At 34.2% G+C, this 22,041-nt stretch overlaps 1 protein-coding gene across 7 annotated transcripts; it reads left to right on the top strand.

Moving 5' to 3' along the window:
• The first annotated feature begins 2,427 nt into the window (after nucleotides 1-2,427).
• On the top strand, nucleotides 2,428-20,915 carry LOC102617457 (ABC transporter C family member 13). 7 transcript variants are annotated; one of them, XM_006493296.4, is made up of 36 exons: nucleotides 2,428-2,576; nucleotides 3,069-3,109; nucleotides 3,207-3,294; nucleotides 3,394-3,549; nucleotides 3,648-3,779; nucleotides 4,397-4,497; nucleotides 5,149-5,212; nucleotides 5,945-6,196; nucleotides 6,624-6,693; nucleotides 7,664-7,724; nucleotides 8,321-8,408; nucleotides 9,433-9,551; nucleotides 10,593-10,690; nucleotides 11,470-11,536; nucleotides 11,768-11,885; nucleotides 11,977-12,093; nucleotides 12,237-12,317; nucleotides 12,411-12,662; nucleotides 13,023-13,124; nucleotides 13,221-13,288; nucleotides 14,070-14,201; nucleotides 14,302-14,449; nucleotides 14,801-15,084; nucleotides 15,172-15,328; nucleotides 15,861-16,036; nucleotides 16,236-16,347; nucleotides 16,464-16,517; nucleotides 16,691-16,813; nucleotides 17,378-17,476; nucleotides 17,690-17,782; nucleotides 17,923-18,033; nucleotides 18,100-18,261; nucleotides 18,385-18,572; nucleotides 18,731-18,917; nucleotides 19,623-19,790; nucleotides 20,524-20,915. In XM_006493296.4, exons 1-36 carry the CDS (start codon nucleotides 2,547-2,549, stop codon nucleotides 20,602-20,604), a joined length of 4,380 nt encoding a protein of 1,459 aa, XP_006493359.2. In that variant the 5' UTR covers nucleotides 2,428-2,546; the 3' UTR covers nucleotides 20,605-20,915. The 7 variants fall into 7 exon arrangements, 5 of the variants coding, with proteins under 5 accessions (XP_006493359.2, XP_024949255.2, XP_024949256.2 ...); XM_025093487.2 differs by having other exon boundaries at nucleotides 4,394-4,497; XM_025093488.2 differs by lacking the exon at nucleotides 17,690-17,782 and having other exon boundaries at nucleotides 4,394-4,497.
• Nucleotides 20,916-22,041: the final 1,126 nt, after the last annotated feature.

Below are 22,041 nucleotides of genomic sequence, written 5' to 3'. Positions count from 1 at the left end.
TTGAAATTCAAATGGAGGGGGGGATTTCTGCCACGTCACCTCGTCCGCAATTAAATGCGACATGACTCCTGGCAGCCTTTTCCAAACCCACGCGAGCGAGTACTATCGAGTTTCTACTGCTGGTCCACTACATTACCCAACACCAGAAACTGGGGGACCGGTGTTTGGGAGGGATACTGTTTGGGACAAATGCGTCGAAGGGACCAGGAATGACGAGCAGACATCTGATGGCGGAGTTCTGCGCACCGGTGTTTTCCGTTAAAGCCTGGCGCGTGGAAGAACAGGAACAGAAACATCCTGCTCGTCCACGATGTTGTCGTCCGCGAGGCCAATTCCTATAAAAGGCATGAGGCCATTCCGGCTAGAGACCGAGAGGCGAGGAGACCCGGTCGACGGCAGTTGGCAAGACGCGCTCTCCAGCACGAGAACCTAGGCACAACAGCCACGCTTTCCCCAGAACCGCGACGTAACACGCAAGATCTCACGGAGCCATGACAGCCACACTTTCCCCAGAACCGTGGCGTAACACGCAAGGTCTCACAGAGCCGTGGCAGCCACGCTTTCCCCTGAACCGTGGCGTAACACGCTAGATCCCATGTTTTGCCCATAACGCAGCAGTTGGAGTCCCATACCGTCTCGAAAAGAGCGGAAGACTGAGATTCAGAGGAAGCCTATAAAAAGGTAGCCAACGAAGGTAAAAGGGTTAGCATTTTTAAGATAAAAGAGAAAACCACAAAAAAGCCATAAGACCTGTGGCAAGCGTTCCCCGAACCTTCGTATCTGACTTGAGCGTCGGAGGGTTTGCGTCGGGAGAACAACCGGCGTACTCTGACTTGTCTGTGTGTGCAGGGACATCCGGAGAAGAAGCATTACTAGGAGACCTCCTGGTCGTGGTAGAGTTGATCGAGCAGGGATCCTGGTCGTAGAACGAGGAGAACCGGAATCTCGCATCAACAACATGTTTCAATTTAAACAACTTCCAAACGGTTGGTTGAAGTTATTGGTTTAAATTCAAACATGTAATTGATTTTCTATTGCCTATATAAAGATATGCATCTCCAAGACACTTTTAAAGATTTAACTTATAGTGTGTACTTAGATTCTACATGTAACCACCGGCATAACAGTAGTGTATATCGATCAATAAAATCCTATAACTTAGTGTTCAGCCTAGCTATATCTTTTAGCCCCCACATCCTATTTACTTTAAATACATGCGGCTTAAGATTGATATTTTTATATAAACAACTCTTCTTATTACGTCACTCTATACACACTTCTGTTTAGTACAATGTTGTACCTACACTAATAGTCTTATATTATCAGCCAAGGAAACTATGTATCATTTTTCCTACCATTTTGTTCTTTTCTAAACTGAGTCCAACGTCGAGAGAATTTATATTAACTTTTTTTAGAGTCACGTTATAACTTTATTAATATTATATTAAAAAGAATTATCAGAATTAAGTTTGATCAGCACAATTGCAATGATAATGAGTGGAAATGTGGCGTGCAGTGCGCCTTTTAAATCCACTAAGTGCATGCTAGATGTGCAAAAGTGCGTTCCTCTAAGGTTCTGAAATTTTAGTTCTCTAGATATTAGTGCTGATAGCGTTGTGTCATACAAGGCTACTACACCAAAGGAGCATAAAGCCAGAGAATCTTTGATAAGTCAAAAGCACTTCCAAAAGTAAAGTGCTTTCTTTGCAAAAATTGGTGTGGGGCTCGAAGTTTAAAATTCCTAAAGTTGAATGGTTAAATACCAGGAAAGTGTGCAAGATTTTTTATCATTTGCCCAATCATCTAATGTTTTTCCAAATGGAACAAACAATCTTTTAATATCTTAATATCCTATCAAGTGTTCTTAAGTTTTGTTTTTTTTTTTCTTTTAATTTCCGTCAATTATTTACTATCAGTTATCCTATAATAATTGATGCAAATGATAACATGTCTTTAACCAACAACGACTACGATTTGGTTCCACCGTTCAAGGAGTCTTAATATAAATATGACAAACTTAAGTAAATTATAATATAAAAGTTATAAATTTGAGCGAGGTAAATATAAAATATACATAAAAATAACGAAATTTTAATCACTCCCTTATTGTTGTTATTATTATTATTATTTTTACATCTCTAAGTCTAGGGGACATCCAATAAATTTCGTATTATAAAATTCTCGTGACTCAATGCGTGGATGAATATGCTGCTCAATTTTTAACCCCCACATCCAATAAATTTGTTATTCGGCAATTGACTTAAAACAATAATCTCCATAATTTAACTAATAATAATTTTATATGTTGATTTCATTAGATTCCAAGAAAATTTCAGTAAATAAAATAGACTCATCGCCAATTTACACGTGCAATACTTGCCACGTGGAATCATAAAGACATCAACCTGTAACAATAACATCGCTGACTGTAACTGTACTGTACTGCATGAAAGGCTACCACACTTACACACAGTGCCAATAACTTCCTCTTGCAAGGCGCTTTCATTTCATCTGCTTCCTTCACTCACTGACTCCTTCCAACAAACATGGATTTTATTTGCCCAAATTCTCCTTTTGTAAGAACTTGGTTTCTTCTTCCTTTTTCCCTTCTAATTATTCTCCTTCATATCAATTTATTTATTTTCATTTCTTAATTGTATCCAATTTAAAATTTCTTATTTATTATTTAGTAATGCTGTTTAATAAATGTGTCCTAAAAGTTGAGTAACTGACTAATAGACTCTGCCTGTATACAATTTTAACTCTTAACGCTTATTTTGTTTGCACAGAAAAGCAAAAGGAATTCAAAGCTCTGTTTGTTTGCTCACAACTGCTTCTTTAGAATCTTGGACTTTCTGTTAATTATACTTGAGAATTTGATTATATTTGGTTTAAACTAAAAGGGGTTTGCTGAAAACTTTATTTGTTTTGGTTATTGAATAGAATGTTACATGATTAGTGTATTGTGAAAGAAAGAAAATTTGGATTTTCATTAATATGACTCTCTGTGGTTGATATGGTGATTATCCTTTCCTTTTTTTCTTTTTTTTTTCCTCCTGGATTGTCAGGTATGGGATGGAAGTACATTTTCGAAGTGTTTCGATGACATATATCCTTTTATTAGATTGTGGGTTTGATTCTAATTTGCTACCGAGCAATAAAATGATCTTCGCTTTTGTAAATTGCTCTCCCTTAACAATGTTTACGATTTTAGACTTTGCAACAAATATGGTAACTATTTTTATCATTCTTATAATCGGAATTACTCAACGGAATCCTAGTCAAAACCAGAGGGTAAGTAAAATGTGGAGTAGCAAAACCAGGGAACTGTCTATGTAAATTTTGTTTGAACAAATTGATACATAAATTAATGATTTTGCGGACATTTCTCAGATAAACTTAATGGAAAAGGTTTTCCTGCATATTCTACCTCTTGTTGGAGCATGTCTGTCATCCGTGGATGTAATTTTGCTTCTAAAGGAAAAACTACATGGAGAATTTGTTTCATATCATGAATGGCTTTCCAGTTGTTCTGAATTTGCAGTGTGGGTAAGCCTTTTATTTTAAGTTGTTGGCTATGATAATTGTGAAGTTTGCTGGGGTAGTTTATTATTTGCACCTTGACTCTTCGTTTTGGAAATATGTAGACAATTATCGTACTGCTATCAAGGTGTGCCTGTTTTCACTGCTTATTTTGTCACCGTATTCTTTGTTTCTGGTGGATTATAAAGCCAGTAATGGGAATCCTTCATCAGCTAGTAACTTTTTCTTCATTCGAGGTACTTTTTTTTTTTGGTTTCCTTTTCAAAATTTCTTCTTGCTAAATTGCATAGTTGCCACGTGATTTCTGGTGTTTACGTCCATTTCATCATAGCTATTAGATGCCTATTTACGTCAAAAGCTTATTAGCTAATTCATTTTTGGTGATGCAGAGGTAAGAAAGTTTAAATTGCTTTGTGTTCTCATAACCATCCTTAGTCATCTCATGCGTAATACAATAAATGATATCTGTGCCATCACACTTAATTAGAGGATTGATTTTTTTTTTTCCCTTAAAAGATGGCCACGGCAAAAGTGATATTGTGGAAAAAATTGGTTTGTTGTTTATGTCTCAGGGTCAGAGCTCTCATTTAAGCCTCTCCTAGATATTGGTAGCAGTAAACTATTCTGACCATTTACCAACTAGTGGCCTATTTGTGATACTAAGGCTTATGAACTATCATAAAGAAGAAGATAAATAAAAGTCAATATGACCTCTTAAAACTTTCCTCTATATGATTGTCCTTAGCAGCTACAATATCCTTTTAACTTTTAGAAAGAATTTATGCGTCAGTCATGTGGTATTTAAATTTATTTGTAGATAGAATCATAATGCACGATAATTTTATTGTAGCAGGTTTTGAAATGTCTGAAAGAGATCTGTCTTGTTTTGTTGGATATCATGTTTGGCATTTCCATTAACATTATCAGGGTGAAGCGAGCGTCTTCCAGGAGAAGGTATCATCTTGTTAACCATTTGCTAATTCTCTTCTTTCAGATTTTAGTCATATCATAAGCATCATTCTGGGAAATTAGGTGCCATGGCCTTTTTACTTCAACCAACAAATTATGATAGGACTGCAGACACAAATGTGTGAAATAACTGTAAAGAACAGTGTTATAAATGCAAAAACTTATTATGATGGTTTATCAATGTTAGAAAGGAAAGGGTTGAAACCTAATAGCTCCCAGTTATTCAACACCAGTGATATACCATAGGACTACAGACACAAATGTGTAAAATAGCTGTAAAGAACAGTGTTATAAATGCAAAAACTTATTATGATGGTTTATCAATGTTAGAAAGGAAAGGGTTGAAACCTAATAGGTTTAAAATTTCTATCACATATAAGCAGTGAAAATAGCTCCCTCCTCAGATTTCTTTCATCATCTAGATAGTTATTCAGCAGCTTCAACTATTCTTGCTTCGTGATTGCACACTCCTTACTCTAACGTCTGTACTATTTCTTCCTTAAATTTCTGGAATTCATGATATCTAGAGGTTTCACATATGAATTTGTTCCATCAAGAAGGAAGTCTATAAATCTAATTTTGTCTTTAGCTTTTTGGTTATATGTGGATTGTAATGTCTGCTAACACAAATTGTAGCTCAATAGAAGAATCACTTCTTTCTGTGGATGGGGATGTTGAGGAAGACTGTAATACAGACTCTGTAAGTATTTACATTTATGTTTTCCTTCATTTGACTTTTCAATAATTTTGTAATGTTGTTTTTGGTCAATTTTCTCAATTTCCTCGTTCACAGTAGCGAATACTTTATTATTCATTGTCTACTCTTTCTCCTAGTATTATGTTATATTTGGATAATGAATGAAGGGGGTAGTTGATGGGTTTTTAGCATCTTTTCAACGTAGTATAATTTTTGTCTCCAATATGAATATATGATGCTATAAAAAAATAGAAGTTTCTATAGACAGTCTTCCACATGCCATGAAAAGATGCTGTCAAAATGTTCTTGGAATATAGGAACAACTTGAGAAAGCTTTTCAATTGAATGGCAGAATGGGGACCTTTATGATTTCAATTCAGAATTATTTGATAACTTCATAGGAGACAAAGGTTAGATAATTTTCAAAGTAATATTTTATTTAAGAACACTACTTGGAGGCCTCTTATTCTTGTGTGGCAGTTTCCCCTTGGTCTTCTTATGATTTCTGAAAATGTAACTTTTTGTAAGTTCATGGTACTTTCCTTTTTTCTTTGATTATAAGTTCAATGTCAATAACATCATTGTTGTAAATAGAATCTGCGATCATTAGTTCAGGAGTCAGGACCATGATCTGTAATAAGATCCCTCCTCTTTCAAGCTGTTTATTAGTCTGAATATTATTCTGGAAATCACTAAGTTGTAAGCAACCATCTGAATAAAACTTCGTTCTCAAAGGGAAACAATCAGAGCTACTGGGATCTTATGGCCTTCAAATCTATTGATTCCGTGATGAACCGTGGTGTAATAAAGCAACTGGACTTTGAAGATTTGCTTGGATTACCTACTGATATGGATCCTTCTACCTGTCATAGTAAATTGTTAAGCTGCTGGCAAGCTCAGCGGAGTTGCAATTGCACAAATCCATCATTGGTCAGAGCAATCTGTTGTGCCTATGGATACCCATATATTTGTCTTGGTTTGTTGAAGGTATATATATTTCATCAGAACCTCTATACCATTTAGATATTGACGCTAAACATATGAGAGCTTATACATGTATAGATTAATTTTCAAAATAAATGAACTGCTTCAAATTTCTGGTTTATTTCACCGCATGACTTTTGTCATTGTACTGAGTATTTGATCTTATTTCTTTCTTTCTCCCTGTATTGTTGTTTACATGCACTTGTGTGTGTGCTTCTCCACTCGATTTTACCCGCATCCGTTTTGCAGTTTAAGGTAATAGTTGGAAGATCTTGGGTCATAATGCATCCCAGGACATATACATAAATTGGCGGACACTTGATCATGCATTCGTGTTGTCAGCTTAGACTCCTAATAGCTAAAAGGAATTCTGGGAATGAAGAATAAATCTTGTACCTTACCTGATTGATTACTGAAAATGATTTTTCAGGTTGTCAATGATAGCATTGGCTTTGCTGGACCGTTGCTTCTCAATAAGCTCATTAAGTTTCTTCAACAAGGTTTGTACCATTTATTGAGTACTTGGCTTTAATTTTTTTAACTGTTGTAATGAATTTTTCATAATTTGGGTTGAGCTTTTACTCTGTTGCTTATTGTTTAACATGTTTCTGAGGTAAACTGCATGGCTGCTAAAATATCTTCAATTGTTTTCTTAACCATGTTTGCTTGCAGTTTTGTTTTTGCAAATTCAACATCTGTATGATGCATAGTTTTAGCAGGATCAAGTCATGCTTTCTATAGCTAGATCAGTTTTCATTCTTTCTTGAGATTGTTTCCAAGGACAGAGCTAGCATTAGACAAGTTGGGGCAGCTGCCCTCTTGATTAAAAGGTCCTTAAATTGCATCCATTAATTAAGCCCCTGCCCCCGTGAACTTAATTAAAATGCCCCAATGAGTTGAAGAATTTAAGATCCTGCCCCACTGAACTTAATTGAAATGCCCCATAAGTTGAAGTTTTGATCCCTTATATTGAATTCATTGTTAAGTTGCCCCATATAAACTAAATTCCTGGCTCCATCCCTGATTGTTTCTCTACTGTAGTAAATATGGCCACACTCTGCTGCTCAGAGATGTTGGCTTCTGGGTTTCTGACTTTGGGGTTCTCATATGTGATATAATATCAGCTTTGTAACTACCTCCTAGGTTGTAAAGAATTTAATGATTTATTATATACTTCAATTAGTTCCTCTAATATTTTTCTTTAAATAGGAGTAATTGTGTTTAGTTTATAGTTTTTTGAATCCCCAAAGATTTTGGTTGGTAACTGTGTCGGTCTGTCAGATAGTTGGTTGGAATTTTCTCACTGCATGTTTTTTTTTTTTTTCCTCTCTCTTGTAATAGAACATTCAACATATACCTGAATGCCTGGCCTGTTATTATAGTATTATGCTCAGTTGTTTACTTACTAATAAGTTTTAACTGGAGATAAGTTTCTACTGACCAAGGTTGATTTCCTTTTTCTTCTGTCAGGTTCTGGGCATTTGGATGGCTATGTCCTTGCAATTGCCTTGGGCCTCACATCTATCTTGAAGTAAATACTATTTAAGTACTGAATGATAATTTTATTTTTCCTTTTTTTGGTTCCTATTCATGCTCTGCATATCTTCTTATTGCTTTCCTCGATAAAATTTTAGAATAGTAGTGTATGGATCTAACACATGTCCAGAAATTAGTCAGGGGATACAATGTTTACCATGCTTCTGGTTGAATAATATTCTTAAATCAGTCCTAAGCAAAAAATTACTTCTTACCTTGATATGATCTTATTAATGCTTTGAGCCTTACCGGAAACAAAGTGATAAGATATTTTGTTGTTTCCCATTTTGTTTTCTGTTTTTTCCTGTTTATTACTTGGCACCCAAGTGGAAAATACCTATGATGTCATCCTAATGTTGTTTCTGTAGTTCATATTTCTAATGTATTGTGTTGTTGAAAGCTAAGAATGTATAAGGATAATGATCATCTGGCCACATGTGGCATATTTGTTGTAATTTACCTCTTATTTTTGTCGTTTTTTTGGCTTAAAGATTGGTTTGTAATTTGTAGTGCATGGTACCAAATTTTGCCTAAATGCTAAAGACCAAGCATGATAGCTATAGTTCCTAAATGGTTGGCATGATGATGCAGATCCTTCTTTGATACACAATATTCTTTTCACCTCTCAAAGCTGAAGTTAAAGCTACGGTCAAGTATAATGACAATTATCTATCAGAAGGTATATTCTAACATATTTCAGTCATAAGTTTTCATATATGGATCTATTCAAGTTAATGGGCTTATGGGCATGATATTATTGACTCTTAACATATTTCAGTCATAAGTTTTCATATATGGATCCATACAAGTTAATGAGCATGATATTATTTGCTGTTCATCTGAGAGAATCTCAAGAAATGTAATGAGAATATCCAATTCGTGTAGAAAGTGATTACCTTGGCTTAGCTAATAGATTTCTTATTTCCCATATTTTCAAAAGAAGATTATTACAACTCAAATCACGATGACACTTAAAAACTGTGGTTAATTCCTGATGATATCTTTTATCAGTTTTATATTACGTTTTCACATTAATAATTTGGAAAAAAAAATAAATAAAATACTAAAATTTCTTTGGTTGTCATGATAGAAATATTGTCATATTATGTGAATTTTAAATTTCTTTGTTTGTCATAATATAAATATTGATTCTTAAAAATCTAATTCTCACTTAATACTCATGGAAAGGACATTATGCTGAATCAGAGTAGGATAAAGTCAGATGGACGATCAATGCCGTTATTATTTGTTGTTGGATAAGGATTTTTGTGATTACTGGCAGAATGTAGGCAATTAAAAAACATTTTTGTAAATAATAAATACAAAATCAGTACGTGAGGAGAATGATTGGAATTGCAATGCAAGAATAAATAAGAAGGCATTAAGATTCAGGTTACAGAACTCATCCAAGTTGGCTTCCCCACGTACAGCAGAAACTTAATAAAGTTTTTCAATACAATGAATGTTGATTTAGTTGAAACTACCAAAGTTTATTTTTAATTTTTGGTGTTTATTTGGAGAAGAACATTACTTGCTGATGTTTATAAAATACAGGCTTGTAAACCACCTAGCTGTGAAGTACATCATCTAGATAATTTTAACAATTTTTTCCATCTTCTTTGATCTAGTCTTTTGATATGTTTGCATGTTATATCGTCCGTTGCTTTATGACCTGTTTTACTGCATTCACTCTTTGATCTCAGTGTCTATATGTTCGCTTAGCAGAGAGATCAGAATTTTCCGATGGAGAGATTCAGACATTCATGTCTGTAGATACTGATCGCACTGTTAATTTGGCCAACAGTTTCCATGATGCATGGAGGTAATGGTGTAATCTTGTTGTACATAGAAAAGACTACACTTACTGATGTTTAGCTGGTATATGTAAACTGCTACAGTTTTTCTGTACTGTTTTAAAACCCTTGGTTTCTTTATATAGAGAAAATTGTATTGATACGTTGAATTAATTTAATCTATTGAGATCATGATTACATTCCTCAATCATTAACATTCCATTCCCTGTCAATGTATGGCTAAGGAGCACTGTAGTATCAATGGCAATCTGTTGGAACTCACTTATCTTTTTGCTTGAATAGCATTTTGGTAAAATACTGTATTACTGGAGGCTGATGGTCTATTTTCTTTCTGTATTTCTTTTTTTCTTCTTCCCTTTTATTTTTATTATTATTGGTGAAATCCTTTAAAATTGGTTGAGACAGTGACTGAAAATTATTTAAGAAGTTAAAATGAGAGAAATGACTTAATGGAGATAATTATGTTCCATGGGTCCTTATTAAAATTTATTTTGTTTTGTGTTTCACCCTTTTGACCTGGGTTTTGTTAGATCTTTAAGTTGTTGGGCCCTTAATGTTGCCTTACCAATAAACCTAAGATTTTAGGTCAAGTGGTTAATTAACCTATTGTGAGAGCCTGGGTGACCAACTAATCATATGTTAGATTTTCCCCATCTTATAAAGTAAATTATAAAAACTTACGGTATCACAGCCAGTATGACCAGTAGTCTTGTGTTCGAAATCATCCTTCATTTAATGAGATTATAATAAGCTCTATTTGTTGTTATAAGCCCTTGCCTATAAACTCAAGCTTTTAGGTCAAGTTTTTTACTAACAGGCTTTGGTTCTATTTCATTTCATTTTAATTCTCGTAAAGTATCAATTTTTTAAATTCAGAAGTATGAAACTTAATTAATTTTTTAAGCTTGTGCTTTTTTGACCACTAGTAGTTAGTTTATTTGTTCTTTGTCCATATGAAACACGACTTCTTTAATTTTGTTTAGCTGCATTGGCATTGTGGTCTTTGGTACACAAGTGTCATTAGTTAATCTAGTTTCATGAATTTTCAGCTTGCCTTTTCAAATTGGAGTGGCACTATATCTTCTGTATACACAAGTCAAATTTGCTTTTGTTTCAGGACTTGCAATAACCATCTTACTGATACCAGGTATCATTATTGGTTATTAATTTTTTAAATGATGTCTGCCATAAGCAGTATAATTCACTACAGAACTGTACTAAATATCTTTGAATTATCAGAGCACGTGCATGACATAGGCCTTCTTAACATTGGTACATGGAAGTGCCTAATAAATGAATAAAATTATACATATGTTCTATTGCTCATTAATGTAGAAGAATATTATTTAGTCTTTTTTCCCCTCTATTGCTCTCGCCTTTCACTAGCTCATACTGCTTGGAAGAACCTTTTTTGTACCAGTATGATGGGTATGATATTGTTATTCTCTATGTTCTAACTATAAAAGCTTTTATTCTAAATAAATTTATGTTCATGTAATACATGAAATTCTACTATAATCATTTCGGACAGAAAAGAGTGGCAGATAGAATAAATTCATAAATTAGTTTTCTGTATGCATTTTTACTAAATGAGCAATGATACAGTTACAAATTCTTGATACACACATTATTTTGTATAAATTGATGTGACATCACATGAGTGGTTGAATGAAGATATCACTTGGCCCACAAAATTTGTTTTTATTATTTTATATTTTCATTCAACCAATCATGCGATACTACATCAGTTTGTAAAAAATATAATTTGTACAAGAGTTTGTAGCTATAGCATTACTCTTGCTAAATGTGTCTTGACTAGTTTTCACAATTGGAGTTCATTGGTGCTCCGGTGGTCCCACATTCACGTCATTGCAGCTTACCATGGGTGAAATATATAGTCTCATGGAGGATACTTCTTGTTTGTAGTGAACAAATGGATTGCTAATTTGATTGCAAATGCTACCGAGAAAATGATGAAGCAAAAGGATGAAAGGTATAGGCATAAATTTTATATTGTCTTTCTCTTTTATTTTTTTATTAATTTTCTTCTGGAAGGAACCTATAGTATTTCATTCTTTACAGTTCGTGTATAGTTTCAACATGATTTTCTGATTACATTTCTGTCTTCCTGAAGTACTACTAGTTACAACATGTAAGAGAAATACTATGTGGGAAATTTCTTATTGTTGAAACACCTAAATTCTCATATTATAATCTCTGACAGGATTAGAAGGACAGGAGAAATTTTGACACACATTCGCACTTTGAAGATGTACGGCTGGGAGCAGATATTTTCTTCTTGGTTGATGAAGACAAGATCCTCAGAAGTGAAGCACCTATCTGTATGATACTGCTACTGTTCACAGGGTATACTTTTCTTTTTCTTTTTACTGCTAGAATAGTTCTTAACAATTATGCCTAACTCCTTTCTAGACGCGGAAGTATTTGGATGCTTGGTGTGTATTCTTTTGGGCCACAACACCAACTCTTTTCTCTTTATTCACATTTGGACTCTTTGCATTGATGGGGCATCAACTTGACGCTGCAATGGTACATGAAACTACATGTGATAAATAAATGACAAAGTTCTTTTCACTTTAATATTTAAATTCTATGATTGTATTTGTTATGTGTGTTTCACAAGAACATTGTAATTTTATACAAAACTGATTTCTCTGAGAATTTTATTGCAGGTCTTCACTTGTCTTGCCTTGTTTAATAGTTTGATCTCTCCTCTTAATTCCTTTCCATGGGTCATTAATGGATTGATAGATGTGAGTTGTCCACATTCTATAAGCGCTTAACAATAATTGTTCTCACCAGTAGTTATTGATGAAATGCTACATTTTTCCTTTACTCACTCCCAGGCTTTTATATCAATCAGACGATTGACCAGGTTCCTTGGCTGTTCTGAGTACAAACATGAACTAGAACAGGCAGCTAATTCTCCATCATATATCTCAAATGGCCTATCTAATTTTAATTCTAAAGATATGGCAGTCATCATGCAAGATGCAACTTGTTCCTGGTATTGTAATAATGAAGAGGAACAAAATGTTGTGTTGAATCAAGTTAGTCTATGCCTACCAAAGGGCTCACTGGTTGCCGTTATTGGGGAGGTAAGTCTGCCTGGAAAATTTTTATTTTCTATTTATTCATTATTCTTTTAAATATGATACATAAGGGGGTTGTTTTCGCTTTTAATACTTAAAAAATTTTGCTTACCATATGCAATTGCAAATAAGAATCTGACCAGTTATTGTCTTGGTTGGTTTGGTTCTTAGATATTTGGGTGAGGAATTTTTTTTTTTTTTGGGTTGTTGGTTGGAATCTCTTTTGATGTGACTATTTAATCATAATAAATTCAAGGAAGTCTCTATTTGCCTTGAACCTCAGATTAAATTGATTTAAGTGCGCTAACATGGTAAGGAATGAATCTATTGATGATTGGCTTTTTACGGAGGTGTGCATGTATTCAGGTTGGTTCAGGAAAATCATCTCTCTTAAATTCTATATTGGGAGAAATGATGCTCACTCATGGATCAATACATGCCAGTGGATCTATAGCTTATGTACCACAGGTTTTCAAAACTTGTTCTGTTATCAATCTTGTAATTATGAAGCATGTTGGATACAATATATTCACTCATAGGACTTTTTTTTTTTTTAAACTGTAGGTCCCCTGGATTTTATCAGGAACAATACGTGATAATATATTGTTTGGGAAGAACTACGATCCGCAAAGGTGAAAATCTATTGACATAAAAATAACAAAGAAATGACCTTATGTATTTCCTGATTTTATTCCATTGCTTCTTTGTTCCATTTCTTCCATGTGTATATATATATATATATATATATATATATATATATAAATCACCCGGATTTGAATTTGCTGCCATAAATTTCATAAAGGCTAAATGACAGAGTAAAACAAATATGCTGAACAAACTTCTAGCAATTGCCCAATGGCTGATTGTTCGTTGAAAAGCTTTTCCTTTTAACGTAATAAATCAAAAATAATTCCACTTCCCATTTACAATTATTTTCTACCATCCTCACCCTCATTATTAATAATTGGGATTTAGTTGGATCTGTATATGAAACTAAATATTTTTGGCCACTGTATGCAATGAAAAAAATCACTTTATATACAAGAAACAATATACAAACTACGGATGTAAAATGCAGTGGTCTGAAGTCCACACAATATGTAAACCACGGATGTACGTGCAGATTGTATATGAAAATAAAGGTACTATTGTGGATCAGGTGTCCACAAGGAGAAGCTTAAAAGAACCAGGGGAGGAAAAGAAATCTGAATTTAAAGGACAAACGAAAAAAATTACGAGTTCCAGCTTGTATCATGCCCTCCCCAAGTGAAGATAAGCTGTCAGTGCATAGTTAAAAGATGTGGAAATTAAGTGTCTGATCAAATATTTCGCCGTATATTTATATAGCACATATCTTGAAAGTATTTTTTTCATACTTCTCTTAATTGTGGACAAGTTCTGTTTCCGGAGCAGCTATTCAGAAACCTTAAAGGCATGCACACTTGATGTTGATATATCGTTAATGGTTGGAGGTGACATGGCTTATATTGGAGAGAAGGGAGTCAACTTATCTGGTGGACAGCGAGCTCGTCTTGCTTTAGCAAGGTTTTGTCATCACTATGTGTTACTCATATTTAACTTGGTGTATTAATTAGCCTGATTTTTCTAATATTTAATGCTGGGTTTATGGGACTATTACCACCAGGGCTGTCTATCATGGCTCCGACATATATATGCTTGATGATGTCCTCAGTGCAGTAGATGCACAAGTTGCTAGGTGGATTTTATCAAATGCTATTATGGGTCCTCATATGCTTCAGAAGACTCGCATTCTTTGTACCCATAATGTTCAGGTTGTCCCCTTGAATTATTTGCTCTTTCTTGTATATTTGCACTGTTTGCTCAGGTATTTTTATGATATCTATACTAATTTCAGCAATAGACATTTTTCCCACAAACACTTATGAGAAACTTGTTTTAGCTTCAACGATACCATTCAATACCCATTAACTTCTGTTCCCAACCAACAAGTTCAGAAAGAAGTTGTTGAATGTACTTCTTTTTATGGTATTGTATTATCTTCTTTTTATGATATTGTATTATATACTCATGCAAAATATATTATGATCCAGGAAGGTTTAATTTACATTTAAATTACTGAAGTAGTTTCTGAAATGAGGTTTAATCTTCCTTTCAAATCTCAGGCAATATCTGCTGCGGATATGGTTGTAGTAATGGACAAAGGACAAGTGAAGTGGATAGGAAGTTCAGCTGACCTGGCAGTTTCCTTGTATTCGGGGTTCTGGTCAACGAACGAGTTTGATACGTCCTTACACATGCAGAAACAAGAAATCAGGACAAACGCTTCCAGTGCAAACAAACAAATTCTCCTCCAGGAGAAAGATGTTGTGTCTGTGTCAGATGATGCTCAAGAGATCATTGAGGTTGAGCAGAGGAAAGAGGGCAGAGTAGAGCTTACTGTATACAAGTAAGACACAATTACAGAAATTTTTCAGAGTAAAAGACGTAATTTTTGTTGTTAACATTTATAGTTTTACAAATGTTATCTTTGCAGAAATTATGCCAGATTTTCTGGTTGGTTCATCACACTTGTTATATGCCTCTCAGCAATATTAATGCAAGCTTCTCGTAATGGAAATGATCTGTGGCTGTCATATTGGGTTGATACAACAGGAAGCAGTCAAACCAAATACTCTACATCCTTTTATTTGGTAATTTGTTTCTCTCATTTTCTACATGATAGAATTTGTATGCTTGTATTTATACCCTTTCTAAATGTACAGACAGATGATATTTATTTGGGTTGTCTTTGAGTAAATTTTAGATCTATGAAATAATTATCTAGGACTAGCATTGTTGGTGGGTCTCTACTTCTAGTTATTATTAAAATTACAGTGTTACCCCAAGGAATAAAATTTTGGTTGACATATCTTGTTGAACTGTAAGTTGTTCCAACTTATATTTTTATTATATGGTTGAATAAGCTGTTCCTGCAAAATTCTCTTTGATGTTCAATCGTCTGGCATCTAGAAGATATTCAACTCAACTTGACTCGACAAAGTCTTAGCCCTGCACAGTTTGCCATTTAGCACATGGAAAGAGTTGTTTGGGGTTGCAATATTATTTATATGATATGTATATCGTATTTGTTGCTTTCCAATAGCATCTAACAGAAGGGGCAATGAACTTGCTTTAATTGAAAGATTTGTTCTGTTTTGGTGGACTTACTAATTCATGATGTAGGTCGTACTTTGCATCTTTTGCATCTTCAATTCCTTCCTAACATTGGTGAGGGCTTTCTCATTTGCATTCGGTAGCTTACGGGCTGCAGTTAAGGTGCACAATACGCTGCTTACTAAGATCATAAATGCACCTGTTCTGTTCTTTGATCAGACACCAGGTGGAAGAATACTTAACAGGTAAGATCTGGATTTTTTTTCAGGGTATACCAATTGTTTTATATCCATCTCACTCTTTGTTTACACTGCAATTTAGTGATCCACTTCAAATAGAAAGCAATGTATTCTCCGTTGGTATCTGATCCTCTTTTTCTGTTCCTCATTATCATTCTGTTACAAGAAATTTACAATTTAATTCCACATATCTGTTATATTGTAGGTTCTCTTCAGATCTGTATATGATTGATGATTCTCTTCCATTCATCCTCAACATTCTCCTAGCCAATTTTGTTGGCTTATTGGGTATTGCAGTGGTTTTGTCATGTGTGCAGGTGCTGGAGAAAAATAAAAGTTCACTATGATGTTATGCTTTTCTAGAAGTGTAATCTTTAACCATCTGAGAAACAAGCTGTTGTTTTACAAGAGGTGTGTGTTTGTGCATGTGTAGGTCTTCTTCTTGCTTCTACTAGTGCCGTTTTGGTTCATCTATAGCAAGCTACAGGTAATGTTTTTACTTGGTCATGGCCAGGCTTTTAAATTTAAACTTCATCACTAAGGTCACGTGTCAGTGTCTATGTGTGTCCATGTGCATTTGTGCATGTCATTTTAAATTAGTTCTGATAAAGGAAAATCATACTCAATTTAAATCCATCTACTAAGTCAGAACTTCTGCAGTTCTTCTACAGGTCAACATCAAGGGAATTGCGAAGGCTGGACAGTGTTTCTCGTTCTCCAATATACGCATCATTTACAGAGACACTCAATGGATCGTCAACTATAAGGGCTTTCAAGTCTGAGGTTGATTTTTTAATTACTGCTTTTTTTCATGGATCTTTCTTATTGGCACCTGGTAGCTTATCTTTTTTCTGCAGACTTCACAAAAGTACCAGATCTGCGAAAGTTCTGTACATTTTATTTGCGTCATTCCTTTAGAAGTTCCATTCGATTTCTAAGACAAATGTGCTGAAAACATCAGAATTTTATAGTAAAATTACATTAAAGCTGTGACGTATTGCCTCCAATAACAAGTAAAGAATCTTTACCGGGGAAAGTAGACTTTTTTTCAGTTGCCATTGGAAGTAGACTTGGAAACACTTCAAGAGATATTCCAAGGCTTTGCTGTAAAGGAATGGCTAGGGTTTAAAACCTCACATATTGTAACTTTATTCAGGCCTTACTACCAACTTCTTGTCATTGACAATATCTTAATCTGTTTCTTATAAAGCTCTGACAACTCATTTTGGTATAGCACCTTTTGTTTTTGGGAGATACTGTTGTACTACTCAATAATGAAATGAATAGAGGTGACAGAATCTAATTAAAAGAAAAGGGGATTTGCACTAATATATAAGCTGGTGACAGGACTATTTCATGGCAAAATTCAAGGAGCATGTGGTTTTGTATCAGCGAACTTCTTATTCAGAGTTGACGGCAAGTTTGTGGCTTTCCTTGCGTCTTCAGGTATATCTCAGATTTCAAATGTATGCCGTTTCAATAAAATGCTTACAAAAACTATACAAGATTCTAATAGTAACATTTGATGTTGATATGCTAAAGTTATCATCATATTCTGAAGGTATCATTAATCATGTGACTCGGCCTCTTTGATGTTTTTGTTTTCATTTATATTATCTACTTGTTAGAGTAAAATTATCGTAACTGGCTGTCATTCAGCTATTAGCAGCATTTATCATCTCATTCATTGCGACAATGGCTGTCATTGGATCTCGTGGCAATTTACCAGCTACTTTCAGTACCCCAGGGCTGGTATCTTCTTCGATCCCCCTTTAACCTTTAAAGTGTTGCAGTCCTTATTCTGAGTTGTGAGCCACATTCTGTCAATTATTTCCCTCAAGATAATGTCATTCAAGCAATTAAACAGTTTTAGAAGGTTTATTCTTCCACAGGTAGGATTGGCTCTATCCTATGCAGCACCCATTGTTTCTTTGTTGGGGAATTTCTTGTCAAGTTTTACAGAAACAGAGAAAGAAATGGTTTCACTTGAGAGAGTTCTTGAGGTATGAGGATAGCCTCTAGTTTTAATACATTCTTTCCATCTGATTACTCATTGTTGATTCTACTAGTATATGGATGTGCCTCAAGAAGAACTCTGCGGATACCAGTCCTTAAGTCCAGATTGGCCATTTCAAGGATTGATTGAGTTTCAGAATGTTACTATGAGATATAAGCCTTCTTTGCCAGCTGCTTTGCACGACATTAACTTTACAATAGAGGGAGGAACACAGGTCAGGGTACAAATGATGCCTGATATTGACTGTCTCAAAATTTGCATTTTATAACAATAATGGGTTTGAAAGTTATGTTCCCTTCAGTTAGCATACTGTCACTGTAAATTCATATGCTTTCAGGTTGGAATTGTTGGAAGAACAGGTGCCGGAAAATCTAGCATATTGAATGCCCTTTTTCGCCTTACCCCAATTTGTGGTGGACAAATTTTGGTGGATGGACTCAACATAATCAATACTCCTGTGAGAGATCTCCGGGGACGGTTTGCTGTTGTTCCACAGAGCCCCTTCTTGTTTGAGGGGTCTTTAAGGTACATTTTAGTACATCCTTTGCTGTTTCTGCTTGACGTAATAATTATACTGTGGGTATATCTTTTGCTAATAATTTAACATTTATGCAGTACTTAAGCTCATTTGACAACCCCAGCGCTCATTTACATGCATATTTATTCCTTTTTCAATTTTCTAGGGATAATTTAGACCCATTTCACATGAATGATGACTTAAAAATCTGGAGTGTTTTGGAGAAATGCCATGTCAAAGAGGAAGTAGAAGCAGTAGGACTGGAGACGTTTGTGAAGGAATCTGGGATTTCATTTTCTGTTGGGCAAAGGCAGCTTATATGTCTTGCACGTGCTCTTCTCAAGTCTTCTAAGGTGAAAGAGAAATATTTTTATAATATTGATGTGAGATGACTCAATACTATTTTAAACTTTAATCAAGTTTTTTAAATGCTTGCTTGGTTCTTGAATAAAAGACTGTATATTTTTATACAGGTTGCTACTAGATTGATAATTGACATATGAGTGCCTGTTTGACATTAATGACTTCAATCGAACTATTATACTTCTGTTTCTTTCTCTACTTCCCCATTCCAGGACCTTTTACTTGCACCAAGTTATCTTTTCTTGAATCAAAGTTGTTGATCTTTATTGAATTTTCTAGAACCTTTCAAATAGCGCTTATTGCTCATTCAGTTCGTGATTAGCCTATCCCACAAAAGTTGAGTCACTTGACTATTTCTGATACATTTCATCTCCTCAATTACAGTTATTCCTATAAATTTTATTTCCATCTCAACTAGAAAGTAAATTATCTGATCCTTATTCATCGAAAAATAAAAAACTAGGAGATATTAATTGGGTAGAAAGTGAAGCCGAATGGAATAGGGGGAGGCTTTTCTGCTGTATGCAAACCTTCTGCATAGTTTATTTAAGGCTTTCATCTCCTCTAGTTTTAGGGACATTTGGGGATGATTTGACTGAACTTCACTCAATTTTTGCTTAGATGACGGTGAAATGTATTATTTACACTGTGTATGTCTGTGAGAGACTGAGTACTTACCATATTAAAAATTTCAGGTACTCTGTTTGGATGAATGCACGGCTAATGTTGATGCTCAAACAGCTTCAATATTACAGAATGCAATATCTAGTGAATGTAAAGGCATGACTGTTATCACAATTGCTCACCGCATTTCCACAGTTTTGAATATGGATGAGATACTCATTCTTGATCATGGTCACCTGGTATGCATATCTTTCATATGTAGATATTTTATTTTCCTTCTTGGATTCGTTTAAATTTCACCCTGCAGTTCTTATTTGTTTTAAAAAAACATTATCAATGCGCGGTTTATAATTTCATTTAAATTTGTAGTGACTACTGTTCTCTAGATTCTTGTGTGGTCACATCTAAGGTACTTTATATGGATCACCTTTAAATGGCAATGTCTCAAAGAGCTCTTCATGATCCCTTCTGTAGTTTCTTCAGTTAAGTTCTGGACCAAATCCAATAATCATTTTGTTTGCTGCACAGTTAAAATATAATGATAATAACACATTTATGTAGAAAATGTTATTGCTTGATTTTGTAGGAAATTCCATATCTTTGGTTTCTCACTTGACAATTTCAACAATTAATGCATAATACTGTAGAATTTTTTCAGTCTTTTAACTGAAGGCAGTGTAACTCTAGAAGGAATTTATTTGCCATCTTTACTTAAATTTGTTATGCAGTTTTCTTGCATGCTGATCTTGGTTCCATTAATTGTATGGCATAAAATATCTTGGTGCAAGTGTTGGTCTAAGAGTTCTAGGATTCGTTCGGGGCAGCTGCTCCATGCCTTTTACTTTAGGAGGATTCTCTTAAAATAAAGGGGGTGGAGCAGCCGCACTGTGGCTGCGCAGCTGCCCCAAGCGGCCCCTAGTGACCTCATGTTTTCTATCTAAGAGTTGAAAAAATAAAATTCTGGCTGTGCAGGTTGAACAAGGAAACCCACAAACTCTTCTGCAAGATGAGTGCTCCGTATTTTCGAGTTTTGTGAGGGCTTCCACGATGTAACGCTGAAAAGCTATCATCACATGTCGGGTTTGCGGTGTTCTTCATTTGTATCTCATCCTGTTTACCAGGGATTCTAATATCCATGCACACCAACCATAAAATACTAGCTAAAGCCATTAGTTATGAATCTGAGCGGTATCTAAATGTTTAGGACAGGACATGTAAACTTGAAATTAATTTTTTTCTTTTTTCTTTTTTTTCCCTCTTTGGTAATTTGACTATTTTATATTATGAACTATTGAGATTAGTGCTGAAAGATAATCATGAAATGCTTGAACAAAAGAAATCGAGAAAAATCTACTTCAGGAACACATGGCGACTGAAAGATGGAAGTCAAAGCCTTATATTCACTAGGAATAAGATGTTCTTTTAATTGATGGTGTATATTGTTTTGATAACAGGTGGATATTTTCTGACGTTTGTTCAAGCATAATTGCTGTGACCATGGATTTTATGGCACCACTTTTTTAGAATTTGCCCTCAAGTTTCCAGGCACAACAACTGCACTTTTATTAGTTCATTCACACACAAAGGAGAAAGCTTCTGTGAAAATAGTACCAAGCAGTACTAAAGCCCCACTTAATATTGAGATTAAATTATAGTATGAAAATATTTAGTAAATATTAATTTTGTGACTTAAAAGTTAAGTTGATTTGATGATTCATTATTTGTATGATAAAAAATTTATATTATTTTTACTATTTTTGTCAAAATTATTATTTAAAAAAATTATATTTGTTACATATTATTGATTTTTATTTTATAATTTTACTTTTTTTTAACAATAATTATAGGTTAAACGTTACATCATCTCAATACCAAACAACGCTTAAGAGATTTGCATTCACGGAGCTACTTGCATTAAGAGACATTAGATTCATGAGATTGACCTGGATATGAGTAGCGTCGAGAATTTAGTGTATCTTAAACGTAAAATTTGTAATATGCAATGTTGTACTTAAAATCTGTAATATGTGGCATCATACTTATAATTCTAAACACAAACTCAAATATGCGAATGATAATGTAATTCTTTATGATAAAAAGTTCGATAAATGTTTGTACTTTAATACGTTTTATGTGCTGATGTGATTTTTGAAAATACTATCACTAAATAACTTGAGAATACAATAAAAAAAAAAAAGGAAAAGAAAACCAACACTTCCATAGTTTGGTGAAATGGTTATAAAGAATCCTATATTTTCATAAATGTCAAATATATTCCTTTTGGGAGGACACATACTTCCTTTTGGACAATCCTCAGGAGTCATGAATCTGTGATCAATTCTGAGCATAAAATATGTTTTTAGTGTCCCAAAAAGGATTTGCATGGTTATTCCTAAACATAAAAAGGAGTTTGTATATTTTTTTTTGAAAAAAAAGAGTTTGTATGATCATTTTTAAAAATAAGGAGATTTTCTCAAATTAAGGTGATTT

The sequence above is a fragment of the Citrus sinensis genome, chromosome 7 (assembly GCF_022201045.2).
Source record: "Citrus sinensis cultivar Valencia sweet orange chromosome 7, DVS_A1.0, whole genome shotgun sequence".
Classification (NCBI taxonomy): domain Eukaryota; kingdom Viridiplantae; phylum Streptophyta; class Magnoliopsida; order Sapindales; family Rutaceae; genus Citrus; species Citrus sinensis.
Note: the sequence above shows the minus strand (reverse complement) of the source record. Positions and strands in the feature narration are given on the sequence as shown.